Genomic DNA, 16,338 nt, shown 5'->3' on the forward strand with positions numbered 1-16,338 from the left:
TGAGCCTGGGAAGAAAAGGAGATTTAATTGGACTTACAGTTCCACATGGATGGGGAGGCCTCAGAATCATGGCAGGAGGTGAAAGGCAATTCTTACATGGCGGCAGCCAGAGAAAATAAGGAAGAAACAAAAGCGGAAACCTTTGATACACCCATCAGATCTCATGAGACTTTAATTCACAATCATGAGAACAGCACAGGAAAGACTTGCCCCCATGATTCAATTACCTCCCACCAGGCCCCTCCCAAACATGTGGGAATTCAAGATGAGACTTGGGTGGGGACACAGCCAAACCATATCATTTTCTGATCCCCAGTTTTTTAATCTAAAAATTGACATTTGAAATAATACACACCTCAAAGGTTGTTGTGAGAATTAGAGAGTGCTTAGCAAAGAGAATTAGAGCACTTAGCAAATAATCTGGCACAAGAAAGAAGCACTCAGTAAAGGTTAGCTATTGATATTATCATTATGCAAATCCAAAGGGGCTTAGATCTTTTCTTCTTTATCTTTTCATTCTTCCTTTCTTTCCTTTTCTCTTTTCTGTTTTTCATAAATAATAATAAAAAAAAAGCCTCACAATTCATTCAGCAAGGTGGAAGTTTATTTAGCTCTCCGACAAAAGTCTGGATGTGAAGCAATCCAGGATGGGTGCGGCAGCTCTGAAACCCAGGCTCCTTCCCTATTAGGTGTGGCCCTCGTCCTCAGTATTCAAGACAGCAGCTAGAGCTCTAGGGATCATGTCTGCATTCCACATAGCAAGATGGAGGAGAGGAAAAGAAAACTCAGGAAGGACACTTCCTAAAGGTTGCTTACTCCCACACTGGCCTGGATTTAATCACCAGAAAGGCTAAAAATGTGACCAATATTCCAAGTAGTCATGTACCCAGAAAAATGTGATATTACAATGGAAAATTGATAGGAAGAAATATGGAGGAACAATTATTGTTCCCTGATGTACCCAACCCTAGGGGTCTAACAGATTTGGGTCATTCCCCAGAAACCCATTCTCATCCAGCTTTTTACCTGCTTATTTCTCAGGTAGGGAACACCTTTCCCAAAAAAGGTAGTTGCATAGTTTGTTTATCCTATTCAGCTTGGCTTACTTTCTTTCTAAATTCCTCTCATACCTTTTACCTCTCATCCACCAGCTTCATTCATTTTCTAACTGTCCAATTTTAATAAGCAATACAATTATTTTATTATAGAAAAGTTAGAGAACACAGCTAAGCACTTAGAAAAAAACTGTTTTTTCAATATTCAAAAATCTTACCACTTAGAGATAACCACTTCTAAAATATTGGCATATAGTCATCTAGCATTTTCCCTAGATAAAAATATACATGTGTGTTTATAATGAAAATCTAGTCTACATAATTATTCTTAACCTCTTCTGTTACACTTAATGGTATATTATCAGTAACACTCAATATTATTAATTATAAAAAACATCAATTTTAATGACTGCAAAGTTTTTCATTGTATGGGTATGGGTATATAATAATTTATTCAACCAATTCCCTGTTTATTCCACAGCATTATGTTAACCCCCCTAGCACATATACCTTTGCTCATTTGTCCACCAGTTTCCTGGGGATGAGCTGTGTTCCTGTGGTTTTTTCACCCCTGGAGTCTCCCTATTGTATCTGGGGACCAGCAGAAAAGGACACCTCCACCATTCCATCAGCAAAGTAATGTTGGGTCTTTACCACTAAGCTGCTCAGAATTCTTTCTTCAAATGATCATTGCGGATTCAGGCAATCCATGAAGACCTAAATTAATGCCTCTCTATACCCCATTGCATGAATAGCAAGATTATGAATAGCAAGACTGCTACAATGAGAGGTGATTACATAATCCCACTGCTTGGAAAAGCACAAAATAAAATACGACCTTAGGTGACTGAAGCACTTCCTCTTAGTCTGTTAGAACTTGCAGTTTACCCAGCAGACTTCGAGCAAGACTGGAGTGAGGCCATTTCTCTGTGAAAAAAACAATTTCAATTAGTAAAAATGCATTTGACTGAAATAATTATTTAGACAACTGATTTGACAAATGATTATGCTTGAGCTGATTTTTTTTTTAAAAAACTGATGATTGATCTCTGACTAATTGTTTCTTTGTCTCAGTTGAGCTTCCTAATGATCCAAATGCTCATTTTATAAATGAATACAGTTTAAGAAAGATTAAGTAACTTGGCCATGATTACACAAACGGAAAGAAGTAGAGCCAGAATTCAAAATCAGTATTCAGACCCAGAAAGAGTCACTGACTCCCATCTCATAGATGTAGAGTCAAGTTCACGGCCCTGTTGCTTGTGTAGTGATTAAGAAAAGGGGTTCTAGCATCAAGTAGTCTGAGTTCATGTCCCATATCTGCCATTTCCCAGTTGTGTCATCTTATGCAAGTTAATAAACCACTCTGTGTCTCTGTCACCCTATCTTATAAATGGGGATAATGCGTGTCTATCTCCAAGGACTGCCTAGATTAAATGAGATGATCCACATACACACTTAGCACATAGGAAGTGCTTGGTAATTAGTTATTAATATTATGCAGGTGTCGTCTGAAAACCTTGGCCGAAAGGGTCATAGACATGGCGGTCATCAGGGTTCAGGTGTACATGTGAAGGTTTGTTACACAGGTAAACTCGTATCACGGGCATTTGTTGTGCAGGTTATTTCATCACCCAGCAATGAATGAGACTTCCTATTGCTCCTCATTCTCCCCAGCATTTACCATTGTCAATGTTTCAGATTTTCACCCTGCTAGTAGATGGGAAAACTGACAACCATGCCTGCAAGTCTGATACGTGCATCTGTAAGTGTACATGCAGCCAAAGAAGAGGAATCCAAAAAGCAGCTAGTGAAACCAGAGCAGCTCCCCATATATACTGCACCACCGCTCCAGTCTAAATATGTTGAAGAGCAGCCTGGTCATTTACAAACGGGCTTTGCTTCCATCTACACTGCAACTGGTCATTATACTGGCTGGTGCAAGGGTGTTTATGTCTTTGTGAAAAATGTGATAATGGATACAGTACAATTTGGAAAAGATGCTTATGTCTATCTGAAGAATCCTCCTCGAGATTTTCTTCCGAAAATGGGAGTTATTACGGTTTCAGGATTGGCAGGCTTGGTTTCAGCGAGAAAAGGTTCTAAGGTTAAGAAAATTACTTATCCTCTGGGACTGGCCACTTTATGAGCAACTGTTTGCTACCCAGTTCAGTCAGTAATAATTGCTAAGGTAACAGGGAAAAAGGTGTAAGCTACAAGCCAGCAAATTTTTGAAGCAGTTAAATCATTGTGGACAAAAAGCAGCAAAAAAAGAGTCACTCCCTAAACCTAAAGAAAAAAAATTAAGCTAGGATCCCCAACCGAAATAGAAGTACCTGCAAAAACAACTCACGTCTTGAAACACTCAGTGCCCTTGCTAACAGAACTCAGCTCTGAAACAAACACCAAATCAGAATCCACCTCAGGTGCTACACAGTTTATGTGTAGCACCTGAACTTGGTTTGATCCAAGTTCATGGATCACAGGTGGTCCCACCCAGAACATATAGACAAGTACAGCACTGGAAGCTGAAGTAGACTGCATAGAGAGACTACATAGAAAACTACAAGATGTATGAAGTTGCAAATAATGATGAAAAAAAATCATGTAATGGGTAACAGATACATAGAGTATTACTTAAACCAAGTTTTTCCCTTACCTCTCCAAATGTGCAATTTGATAAATTACATAAGTGGTTAACACACAAACTGTGAATGCAATGCAAACAATATTAAATGATTGATGAGGAGACTTAGGTAGAAGTATTAGCTTGAATTTGATGACCTTCAGGGGCACATATTTAAAAAAAAAAAAAAAAGACATGAATTCCAGTGAGACTAAAATCTGAAAATGCATATATGTATGTATAAAGACATACATATTTATATGTATAATCATATATTTCTGCTCTAGCTTTCCCGAATTAATGTCAGTTAAATTAGAATGGTGTGTGGAAAGATGTGTTTCCCTGGTTTTTTTTTTTTTTTTCCATTTCCTAGAGCTAGAATAAAATATCCATGTTTTATGGGAAAAAAATATTATGTAGGTATGCCTCGGAGATAGTGTAGGTTCAGTTTTGGGCCACCACAATAAAGCTAATACCATAATAAAGCAAGTCAAGCACATTTTTTAAATTTCCTAGTGCATATAAATGTTGTATTTGGCTGGGCATGGTGGCTCACGCCTGTAATCCCAGCACTTTGGGAGACCAAGGTGGGTGGATCATGAGGTCAGGAGATTGAGACCATCCTGGCCAACATAGTGAAACCCCGTCTCCACCAAAAATACAAAAATTAGCCAGGTGTGGTGGTGTGCGCCTGTAATCCCAGCTAGTCGGGAGGCTGAGGCAGGAGAATCACTTGAACCCGGGAGGTGGAGGTTGCAGTGAGCTGAGATCACACCACTGGACTCCAGCCTGGCGACAGAGCAAGACTCCATCTCAGAAAGAAAAAAAAAAAGTTGTGTTTACACTATGCTGTAGTCTATTAAGTGTGCAATAGCATTATGCCTAAAAAACAATATATCTAACTTAATTTAAAATACTTTATTACTAAAAAAAAAACTTAATGATGATCTGAGCTTTCAACAAGTTGTAATCTTCTTGTTGGTGGTGGGTCTTGCCTCAATATTGATGGCTGGCCACTTCACCTTGCATTTTTATGTTATAGAGACAGCTTCTTTTCTTAAACCTCAGACTATCTCTGCCAGCTTCAAACCTTTTTTCTGCAGCTTCCTCATCTCTCTCAGCCTTCATAGAATTAAAGAAAGTTAGGATCTTGATCTTGATTAGGCTTTGGCTTGAGGGTCTGTTGTGTCTGGTTTGATCTTCTACACAAACCAGTCAAACTTTCTCCATATCAGCAATAAGGCTGTTTCACTTACTTATCATTTATGTATTCACTGCAGTAGCACTTCTGATTTCCTTCATGAACTTTTCTTTTGCATTCACAACTTGACTGTTTGTCACAAGAGGCCTAGCTTTTGGCCTATCTCAGCTTTAGTCATGCCTTCCTCACTAAGATTAATCATTTCTAGCTTTTGATTTAAAGTGAGAGATGTGAAACTCTTCCTTTCACTTGAAAATTTGTAGGCAACTGTAGGGTCATTAATTGGCCTCATTTTAATATTGTTGTGTCTCAGAGAATAGGGAGGCCCAAGGAGAGGGAGAGAGATGGGAAAATGACCGGTTGGTGGAGCAGTCAGAACACAAACATTTATCAATGAAGTTTGCTGTCTTGTATGGGCAAAGTTTGTGGCGCCCCCCCTAAGACATTACAATAGTAACCTCAAAGATCACTGATTACAGATCACCATAGCAGATATAATAATTAATGAAAAAGTTTAAAATATTTAAAGTTAATAACAGTTACCAGAATGTGACACAGAGACACAAAGTGAGCACATGGTGTTGGAAGAATGGCGCTGATAGACCTACTTAACACAGGTTGCCATAAACCTTTGATTTGTAAAAAACTCAATATTTGCAAAGCATGTTAAAGCAAAGTACAGTAAAAGGGGGAATGCTTGTATCTTCTGTTCCTCTAGACTCTAAGCTAAGTACATATCTTGTTCGTCTGTGCCATTGCAGGTGCCTCGAGCAAAGGCCTTATGCAACTACAGAGGGCAGAATCCTGGTGACCTAAGGTTTAATAAGGGAGATATCATCCTTCTCCGGAGACAGCTTGATGAGAATTGGTACCAGGGGGAAATCAATGGCATCAGCGGGAACTTCCCAGCCAGCTCCGTGGAAGTCATCAAGCAGCTACCCCAGCCGCCCCCGCTCTGCAGGGCCCTCTACAACTTCGACCTACGAGGCAAGGACAAGAGTGACAACCAGGATTGCCTGACCTTCCTCAAGGTAGGATTCTGCGCAGCCGCCAGAGTCACCTGGGACCACATAGAGACCATAGCAGAACAGCGTTGCTTGTTTAATATTTGCTGATTTTAAAAAAATTGTATTTAAAATATATTATATTATTGTTAATATTTATTTTATTCATAAAAATATATTTTGTGCATAAATTACATATGTATATATGTAGTGCATATATATGTAATATGTGTGTACAATTCAAACTACATGCAAGTGAAATCTCTAGAGAAATCTACGAATAAGTGATAGAAGTCTGTAAGCCTTTTTTATTGTAATTACAAAAGTATTCACTCATTCATTCATTCATTTATCCTGAAACCATTGTAGAAACATTTGAAAATACAGATAAGCAAAACAAGGAAAATATTATACCACAATATAGATACAATCACTGTCAACAGCTTGAATAACACATTTGATTTATTCATTCTATCATTCTATCACTTTTGAGCACTTACTCCTTGCAGGCCCTGGGAATAGGACGCGAATAAGTCACAGTCTCTGCTCTCCTGGCAGAGTAATGGGAAGCACAGATACGTGGACAGAAAATTACAAACAATTTGATAACATGCTATGTAAAACTACAGCCTCTACCTCTTTATCATGTATGTGGCAGGGTATTCTTGCAGCCAAGTTATGGTTACCTAATTCTACTCATTTACATTCTATCTTGTTGTAAACATCACATTCAAAACACTCCAGACACACACAATGATATAATCGTGACTTTCTATATAAATAACCTCTTACAAGTTATATTTTTCAAACATTAATTACCCTAAGATTTCTTGTGCCTCTCTTTTTCATTAGATGATTCCCCACCATTTGCAAGTAATGACAGTTGTACTAAAGTCTACACTACTTTAACTATCTGTATTCAGTATTTGTTATTCCGTAAACATTCACATCTCTCATGGAAACCACAGTTGGAGTTATTTTCATTCTTCTCTACTCGTGATAAGTAGATCAAATATAAGTATAAAAAGTGGCACTGCTACAATAGCTTAGGCAAGGTCTTTCGTTTTACAAAATGTTTTTATTCCACCACTACCAGAAAGGAGATTTACTTCAGGTTTTCTCAAACTAGACAACCTCCCTGCCCTCCATATTTTGAGATAATGATCTTTATTATTGCCGTGGAACCTCAGAGCGAGACTCCTAAGGACGGCCATTCTACAGCCCAAACAGCAAAGTGTAGACCTAGACTACAGCTAGAGGAAAGTCAGTTCAATTCCACGAACATTTATTATTTACTTTGCGCCAGGCATTAGACACACGGCTGGAGGAAGACATAAGGAAGTGTCATCGTCCGCCTCTCTCACCCTTTCTGGGAATTTGTAAACTGGGGCACTTACTTCACACACTCATTCATTTCTTGAGCCCATCCATGTGCCAAGCTGGCCATTGGAGATAAAGTGATGAGTCATTGTTCTTACCTACACTGAGCTGGCAATCTAGTGGAAGAAACAGACATATAAATGGGAAATTATGACAAAGAAACCAAAAGAGAGGATTTGACCCATTCTGGAAGGCTGTGGAATACACAGACTTCTAGGAAATCTCATGGTCTAAACTCAGCATATCCAAATTAAACTCAAGATCTTCCTTTCCAAAGCTGTTCTTTTCCTAGTGCTTTCTAGCTCAGTAAATTGTGTAATTTATTCAACGTCATGTATTTATTCGTGCATGCATGCATTCAATAAATATTTATTGGCTGACTACTAAAGGGGAGCCACTGTGTTAGGTGCTAGGGAAAACAAAGATTAACAAAACAGACACAGGCCCTGCACACATGAAGTGTATGATCTGATAGGGTAGACCGACATTAAAGAAATAATAACCTCCTGGCACGATGGCTCATGCCTGCAATCCCAGCACTCTGGGAGACCGCAGCAGGTGGATCACTTGAGGTCAGGAGTTTGAGACCAGCCTGGCCAACATGGCGAAACCCCGACTCTACTAAAAATACAAAAATTAGTCAGGCATGGTTGCGCGTGCCTGTAATCCCAGCTACTCAGGAGACTGAGGCAGGAGAATCGCTTGAACCCACGAGGCGGAGGTTGCAGTGAGCCAAGTTTGCACCATTGCACTCCAGCCTGGGCAACAGAGCGAGACTCCATCTAAAAATTTTTTAAAAAGAAAGAAAGAAAGAAATAATAACCTATAAATGCATAATTGCACATGTGTAAGAGCAGGGGCCCCCAACCCCCGGACCACCGACCAGTACCAGTCCGTGGCCTGTGAGGAAACGGGCCGCACAGCAGGAGGTGAGCGGTGGGCAACTGAACAAACCTTCATCTGTATTTATAGCTGCTCCCCATGGGTCGCATTACTGCCTGAGCTCCATCTTCTGTCAGGTTAGTGGCAGCATTAGATTCTCATAGGAGCGTGAACCCTGTTGTGAACTGCACATGCAAGGGATCTAAATTAGGTGCTCCTTATGAGAATCTAATGCCTGATAATGTGAGGTGGAGCAGTTTTATCTTGAAACCATCCCCTATCCCCTACCCTCTATCCCCACCTCCTACCCCCTGCATCCGAGGAAAAATTGTCTTCCACGAAACCGATCCCTGGTGCCAGAAAGGTTGGGTACCACTGTGTAAGAGGAAGCTAAGAAAGGGTATAATGCAGTAACAGATTTAAATTTAAATTAATCCTAATTCCTGAGGAGCATGGAACAGAATGTCAGAGAGATCAGAAGGTCTTTAGTGGATGAATATACAGGTTGAACTTGATGAATGGTTTATGGACACGGAAAGGTGTTTCTAAAATGGCATTAAATTAAAAAAATCACTGTGTCCCATATGGCTTCATTTGTGTGAGGTGCAGGCACAAAATAATGACAAAATAAATGTATGGTACTAGAAGTCAGAGTAGTGGTTGCCTCTTAACAGGTGGTGGGAAAGGGCACAAAGGAACCTTCTGGGTGCTGGGAGGATTCTATAGCTTCATCTGAACAGGGATTTCATGGATATATTCAAATGTAAAATTTCTCAAGATTTGTGCACTTTACTGTATGCATGTGTGTGTGTTTTCGGAAAAGTTTTTTAAAAATATGTATGTTTATATGTATGTATGTTTTGTCTTGATAGAAAAGAATCTGGAAAAAAATGTGTTATTCAAGCTGTTGACAGTGATTGTATCTTTATTGTGGTATAATATTTTCCTTGTTTTGCTTATCTGTATTTTCAAATGTTTCTACAAATTTACATATAACCTTTTATAGTGAGTAAGAAAAATCTAAACAAAAAGTTGCTTTATGTTTGATGCATTAAAAATTGAATAGGTTCTGAAAGTCTTCAAAATGAGCATAAAACTCATTTTTCTTTTTGCAAAGCTAAAAGTGCTTCTCCCTATGGCTTCCATCTTGATTTCTCCATCAGATAAATTTAAGTGAAAAGCTTGGACCCTGCTGGTGATTAAAAATTAGAAACATTTCAAAGTTTTCCTATTGGATTCCATTGATTCTCCAAATTATGTCTACTCCCCTATGGTCTCAGTGACACAAACACTGCCCTTTATGGAGAAAGTTCATTTTAGCAAAAAGACTTCCCAAATAAATCAAGCACAAGCTACATTCCTGACACCTTACACCATCTGAGACTCCAAACGGATCTCTGCTGAGAGCTTTTATTGCCTGCAAATGAGAGTAAATGCTAACCATGAGACTTTCTCTTTCAGGACGATATCATCACTGTGATCAGCAGAGTGGATGAAAACTGGGCAGAAGGCAAGTTAGGAGATAAAGTAGGCATCTTCCCTATCTTGTTTGTAGAGGTACGTGAGTATCAAGTCTACATCTGATTTACGCTTACACAGAAATATGCATGTGCTACAGTGATGCCTGAGAGCAATTCCTATTTGCTATGAGGCTTATTTCAGAACTAACTAAAATCTCTAAAGAAAAGATGCCAGACGATAATATCCAATTCTGGCAAGAGTCTGGGGAAATGAGCCTTTTCTATTCTCCTGATGGGAATGTAAATTAGTGAAATCTCTCATATGCAAACTCAAATAAACTTATACCAAAAATATTAAAAATGTGTGCCTCCTTTGAGTCAGTAAGTCCATCTGAGAGTTTAGTGTAAGAAAATATTTAAATAAGTATGCAAAGATAGATTTACAAAATATTCAAAAATGTTCACCATAATGTTAGGTGATGGTATATAATTATAAAAAAACAGAAATACTCTAAATATTCAACAATAAGGACTTCATTTTTTTAAATTGTGGTGATGAAAAAAGTGTCTCTATGAATAATACTATAATATATGGAGAATAATATTTAATATCATAAAGTGTTCAATATTATGGAAAGATTTGTGATTCATTGTTAAGTTTTTTAAAAGTTTAATAGGTATAGAGTTTCAGATTTGCTGGATAAAAGAGTTCTAAAGATCTCTTTCATAACAGTGTGAATATACTTAACACTACTGAACTGTACACTTAAAAGTGGTTCAGAAGGTACATTTTATGTTACATGTCTTTTATCACAATAAAAAATAAGTTGGACCATATGGAACTAGCTTTATAAATATATATGTGTTTATATAAATGGATAAAGGACTAAAGAAGGATATGTACCAAAATGTTAACATTTTGTGATCACTAGATGATGAGATTCTAGATGCTTGTCATTTTCTTCTGCCAACTTGTATTTTCTAAATCTTCTGAAATCAGCATATATTTATTTCTTCTGTTTTTTAAAGAAAAATCTTCTTTAAAAAAGAAGAAAACATGCTAGGCTATGTGTATCTCCAGTATAATATAACCTGTCAGTGCCTAACCTCATTAACCATGAGCCTCACTTTAGCTTGAAGCAAGTCATTACATATTTAAAAGAGAGTTTTCGTTGTTCAACTGCATTTATTGGGTGCTTAACATGCATAAAGCATTAAAAATGAGTAGTAGAAAGCTATGAAAGAAGTAAAAGGCATGCTGTCCACCCTAGGGGTTGGAGGGTTTGAAACAGAACAGACCACAATTGAGGAGAAGCGACCAATTCTTCTAGTCATAAGAGCTAAAGCAGGTTCTGAAATGAATGTTGTACCCAGAGCATTGCACAGCTTTCAGGGTTCTCTGTACCTCCTCTACTCCATCAGTGTTGAAAGAAGGGATGGAGGAAGGGTCCAGAGAGGCTGGTCTTCTTATTGTCTCTACTAAACTCATTCCTGATTCTCATTCCTAATGCCTTTTCTCTTGCTGGGGCCCCTTTCAGATACACCACCCAATTCTCTTTACCTGTTCAAATTTCACTTATTTTATAAGGCTCCGATAGAAACCTACTTTGTCCATAAAATTTTAGCAAGTAGTTAAACCCTCAATGGCCTCTTTCCTCTGAATATCTGATGAGTGTGTTAGTCGTACTTCACAGGCTAGCCTAACACAGAACAGGCACTCTGTTTAAAAAAAAAAAAAATAGCTTAGCAAGTGAATGAATGGAAAATAATTCAGAAGGTAGTCAGAGCTCCCAGGGGAAAAAAAATTTTTTACAGAGTAAATCATTCACTGTGACCCTGTCCTAAACATATGTTTAATTATTCAACTAATTTTTCATTGAGTGCCTGCTATGCCAGGACCTGTGCCTAGTTCTAAAGACACAAGACAAACATGGGTCCCTACTCTCAGAGACTATAAAGTCAGAAAGTATTCCAGTAATTGCAAGTGTGTTGAATCATGTAAAGACTGAAGTAGCCAAATGTAGTGGCTCATGGCTGTAATCCCAACACATTGGGGGCCAAGGCAGGAGGACCGCTTGAGCCCCAGAGATTGAGACCAGCTTGGGCAACATAGTGAGACTCCCATCTCTGCAGAAAATTTAAAAACTAGCCAAGCATGGTGGCCCACAATGTTCCCAGCTACTCCGGAGGCTGAGGCAGGAGAATCATTTGAGCCTAGGAGGTCGTGGCTACAGTGATCCGTGATTGTGCCACTATACTCTAGACTGGACAACAGAGCAAAACCCTATCTCAAAAAAGAAAAAAAAAACAGACTGAAGTAGTGGAAACTATTAGGGAGTTATGATATACAACTTACCAGGGCAGAAGGTCAGCAAATGCCACTTATGCCAAGATCTGACAAATAGAGAGCATTTTAGATAATGGAGGTAGAATGTGCAAAAGTCCTGCAGGATGAGGAAGTGTGGTGTAGCCAGGGGAAAAAGGAAGTACCAGAGCTGAAGCTTAGAGAGTGAAAGAGGAACAAAAAGTGAAGCCAGGGAAGTAAATGGAAGACAGATCACAGAGGACTTCGTAAACCATCCTGTGTAGTCAGGATAGGCTAGGTTATGCCGTGGCAATAAACAGCACCAAAGTCTCAGTGGCTTAACAAAGAAAATGTTATTCCTCACCTACATTCCATGTTTAGTGCAGAGTGATGAGGGGCTTTGCTCACATAGTCACTCAGGAACCCAGACTAATAGGGCTGGGCCACCTGGTAGTTGCATCTTCTGGAACATGTGGGCTTCCTAGTTTTCACAGTAGGGACGCATGAAAAAGAGTAAGTTGTATCACCAACTAAATGCCTCCTTTCAGAAGTGACACTTGTCATTCCCACTCACAGCCCATTAGCCTGAACCAGTCACACAGCCTGATGTGATGTCAAGTCAGCTGAGAAGTATAAGGGAACACGTGAAACACTGGATATCATTGCCTCTGCCATATCATAAGAAGTGTAGATTCGACCCAAAAGCCAACAGAAGCCATTGAAAGGTTTTCAAGTGACCAGGTTTGGATTTCTTAAAGACTGCCCTGGTTGCAGTGGGAGGAACGATTTGAAGAGGAGGGAGAAAAAAAGCAGAAAGTAGAGTTAGGAGGCCCCTGCATTGCCCAGTTAGATGACTGTGGATTAGACCCATAGGTTCACAGACGTTTCAGGAGGTAGAATCCACAGGACTCCGGGATTGACAGAGGCAGGCACAGAGAAGAGAAGTGTTCAAGGACAGCCCCACTTCTTGATTGATGGACACAGGTCAGTGGCAGAGCCATCTGCTGGGTAGGAGCGGAAGTTAGGATGATTCAGAGTCAATGGTTGACTCTCCAAGGACAGAGGTCAGCTGCAATTATTACCTCATTGGACCCATATGAGGTGCTTAAATATTTATGGAAATTGTTGCCTGGTCTCCTGCATTATCTTGAGATGCTTCTTCATAACTCTGGGCTGGGGGGGAAGGCAACTAGTCATCTTATTACCCATTTCTGAAACCCATTTCCCAAAACTTCTCTATTTAATGATTATTCATTTGGATACACTTTCCTGCCACTTCACCTCTAAAATCAGCGAGTACAAGAACCATCAAGATTATCATTAAACTAGCCAGTGCTTCATTTGTTCTCCTAATTGCTCGGAGGGGAAAAAGATAATCAAGTGGTTGCTCTAATCTGGAAACCTGATTTTCAAAAATTACCTGAAATCTAAATTGTGCTTTTTAAAGCAGCACTTAAATTTTGACTCCAGTCATTTCATTAAGACTAGCACTTGCTGAGAACTCTTTAAATAAGCTTTGAATTACCAGTGCCATGGAAAGCAATTGGAAGGAAGGGAGGCTTTCTTATGAGCATGATGTGTGTATGTGTGCATGTTTGTGTGTATTTAGCATAAACAGGATTTTTCTTGTTAATGTACCATTTCACTTATTGAATTGCACCTGCATTAAAAGGTGATAAAACAAAGGCTGAGCCTATGCTCATTCTTATCAGGACTCCTCCAATGGAGCCTGCCTGGGTTATATGAACTTTGCTCAGCCCAATGAGCCTCAACAATATTGTTTCAAATGAGTGGGTGCAAATCTAAGAGACCTGCAGTTCTTCCCCAGCAGAGCTATTAATCATGTTGGCAGAGCACAGGGCAGACGCAGAGTCTCCCGGAGACCTGTGTCAGTGTTAATGTTAGAAAAGCTGATGGTGGTACTCACCTGGGGACAGAACAATTAGGTGGAAGCAGAAAAAATTAACTTATTTCATTATAGCCAAGAATGTCTGTATAAAGAACTTTACTCATTCAATTCAGAGTGTATACTGCCCTTTTACTGGGTGAACAATGGAGGGGCAGGTGTCCTGGGGCCTCTAAGTCATTGTGCCTAGTTCAAGCTGCCATCAGAGCTTGCCTAAACAATTTCAATAACTTCCTAATTGGTCCCCCTACTTCTGTTCTGGCACTTCTAAATAGCAGCCAAAATGAGCTTTTTATTTCTTTTTTTATTTACATACAGTAAAATTTACTCTTTTTAACATCCAGTTCTATACATTTTAATAAGTACGTAAAATTGTGTAACCACACCACAGTCAAGACATAGGATAGTTCCAATCGTCTTCCCTGAAATTTCTCATGCTTCCCCTTTATAGTCAATTTCTTCCCCAACTCATAAGTGCTGGCAACCACCAATCTGTTTTCTACTCCTGTAGTTTTCTTTTTCCAGAATGTCATATAAATGGAATCATACAGAATGTCGCTTTTTGAGTCGGGCTTCTTTCATTTTGCATAATGCATTTGGGGTTACCCATGCTGTTTCATGTATCAGTAGTTCATTCCTTTTTGATGCAGAGTAGTATTTCATTGTATAGATGTGCCAGAGTTTGTTCATTCACCTCGTGAAAGACATTGGAGTTGTTTTCCAGTTTTTGGCAACTATGCATAAAGCTGCTATAAACATTTGCATACTGGTTTTTGAGTGGGCACAAGTTTTCATTTCTCTTAGGTGATTACTTAGGAGTGGAATTGCTGGGTCAGATGCTAAGTATGTATTTAACTTTCTAAGAAACTGCCAAACAGTAGCATGAGCTTTTAAAAGCATAAATCAGATCAGATCACTCCTCTACCTAAGTCCTGCCAAAGACTTCCTATTATACGTAGAATAAAATGGAAGCTTCCCAGGCTCTCGTGATCTGGCCCCTGCCTGTCTCTATGGCCTCTTTTATCACCTTCTCCTTACATGCTCTGTTCCAGCCTTCTCTCTGTTTCTTTCTTCTGTCTTTTTCTCAAGCAAGCTGAGCTCTTTCCCTCTTTAGGACTTTCACAGTAGCTTATGATATGCCCTCTTCCAGGCATATTCTTACCTCCATTTTCACATAGCTAACTCCTTCTTGACATTTGTTGTTTCAGCTTAAATGCCACCTTCTCAGCAGATCTTCCTCGACCCCCCAATTTAAAGTAGCTGCCTCCCCCAATCACTCTCTATCACGTCAGAGCACTTATAACTGTATGATGTTTTCTTGTCTAGTTGTTTACACGCTGGCTCTGTCATTTATAAGTCACCGCTTCCAGGCCTTGGCCTCCTGATTTTTAAAATGGACATAATAATGCTCATTCCCCTACTTAATGAGTTTTTCACAATATTATAAGCTTCTTGAAGCAAGAACCACATCTTCTTTAAAATTTTCTTTTTAAGAACTTTATTTATTCCTCAACAAATGCCACATTCAATAAAATTTTCTATCTCAGCTATTTTTTTTCTTTTTTTTTTATTATACTTTAAGTTCTAGGGTACATGTGCACAACGTGTAGGTTTGTTACATATGTATACAAGTGCCATGTTGGTGTGCTTCACCCATTAACTCGTCATTTAGCATTAGGTATATCTCCTAATGCTATCCCTCCCAACTCCCCCCACCCCAGGACAGGCCTCAGTGTGTGATGTTCCCCTTCCTGTGTCCAAGTGTTCTCATTGTTCAATTCCCACCTATGAGTGAGAATATGCGGTGTTTGGTTTTTTGTCCTTGCGATAGTTTGCTGAGAATGATGGTTTCCAGCTTCATCCATGTCCCTACAAAGGACATGAACTCATCCTTTTTTATGGCTGCATAGTATTCCATGGTGTATACGTGCCACATTTTCTTAATCCAGTCTATCGTTGTTGGACATTTGGGTTGGTTCCAAGTCTTTGCTATTGTGAATAGTGCCACAATAAACATACGTGTGCATGTGTCTTTATAGCAGCATGATTTATAATCCTTTGGGTATATACCCAGTAATGGGGTGGCTGGGTCAAATGGTATTTCTAGTTCTAGATCCCTGAGGAATCGCCACACTGTCTTCCACAATGGTTGAACTGGTTTACAGTCCCACCAAGAGTGTAAAAATGTTCCTATTTCTCCACATCCTCTCCAGCACCTGTTGTTTCCTGACTTTTTAATGATTGCCATTCTAACTGGTGTGAGATGGTATCTCATTGTGGTTTTGATTTGCATTTCTCTGATGCCAGTGATGATGAGCATTTTTTCATGTGTCTTTTTGCTGCATAAATGTCTTCTTTTGAGAAGTGTCTGTTCATATCCTTTGCCCACTTTTTGATGGGGTTGTTTTTTTCTTGTAAATTTGTTGGAGTTCATTGTAGATTCTGGAGATTAGCCCTTTGTCAGATAAGTAGATTGCAAAAATTTTCTCCCATTCTGTAGGTTGCCTGTTCACTCTGAT

At 39.2% G+C, this 16,338-nt stretch overlaps 1 protein-coding gene and 1 pseudogene across 7 annotated transcripts in view; both read left to right on the plus strand.

The window, feature by feature from the left end:
* SH3RF2 (SH3 domain containing ring finger 2) overlaps positions 1 to 16,338 on the plus strand; it is a 144,814-nt gene that overhangs the window by 57,840 nt on the left and 70,636 nt on the right. For all 7 annotated transcript variants that reach the window (XM_063665246.1, XM_063665244.1, XM_063665247.1 and 4 more), the window contains exons 3-4: positions 5,644 to 5,913; positions 9,610 to 9,705. In XM_063665246.1, the coding sequence (XP_063521316.1) occupies positions 5,644 to 5,913; positions 9,610 to 9,705 (366 nt within the window). The remainder of the gene's footprint in view (positions 1 to 5,643; positions 5,914 to 9,609; positions 9,706 to 16,338) is intronic.
* Positions 2,597 to 3,510, plus strand: LOC129037103 (MICOS complex subunit MIC27-like; annotated as a pseudogene).

Source organism: Pongo pygmaeus, chromosome 4, assembly GCF_028885625.2.
Source record: "Pongo pygmaeus isolate AG05252 chromosome 4, NHGRI_mPonPyg2-v2.0_pri, whole genome shotgun sequence".
NCBI lineage: Eukaryota > Metazoa > Chordata > Mammalia > Primates > Hominidae > Pongo > Pongo pygmaeus.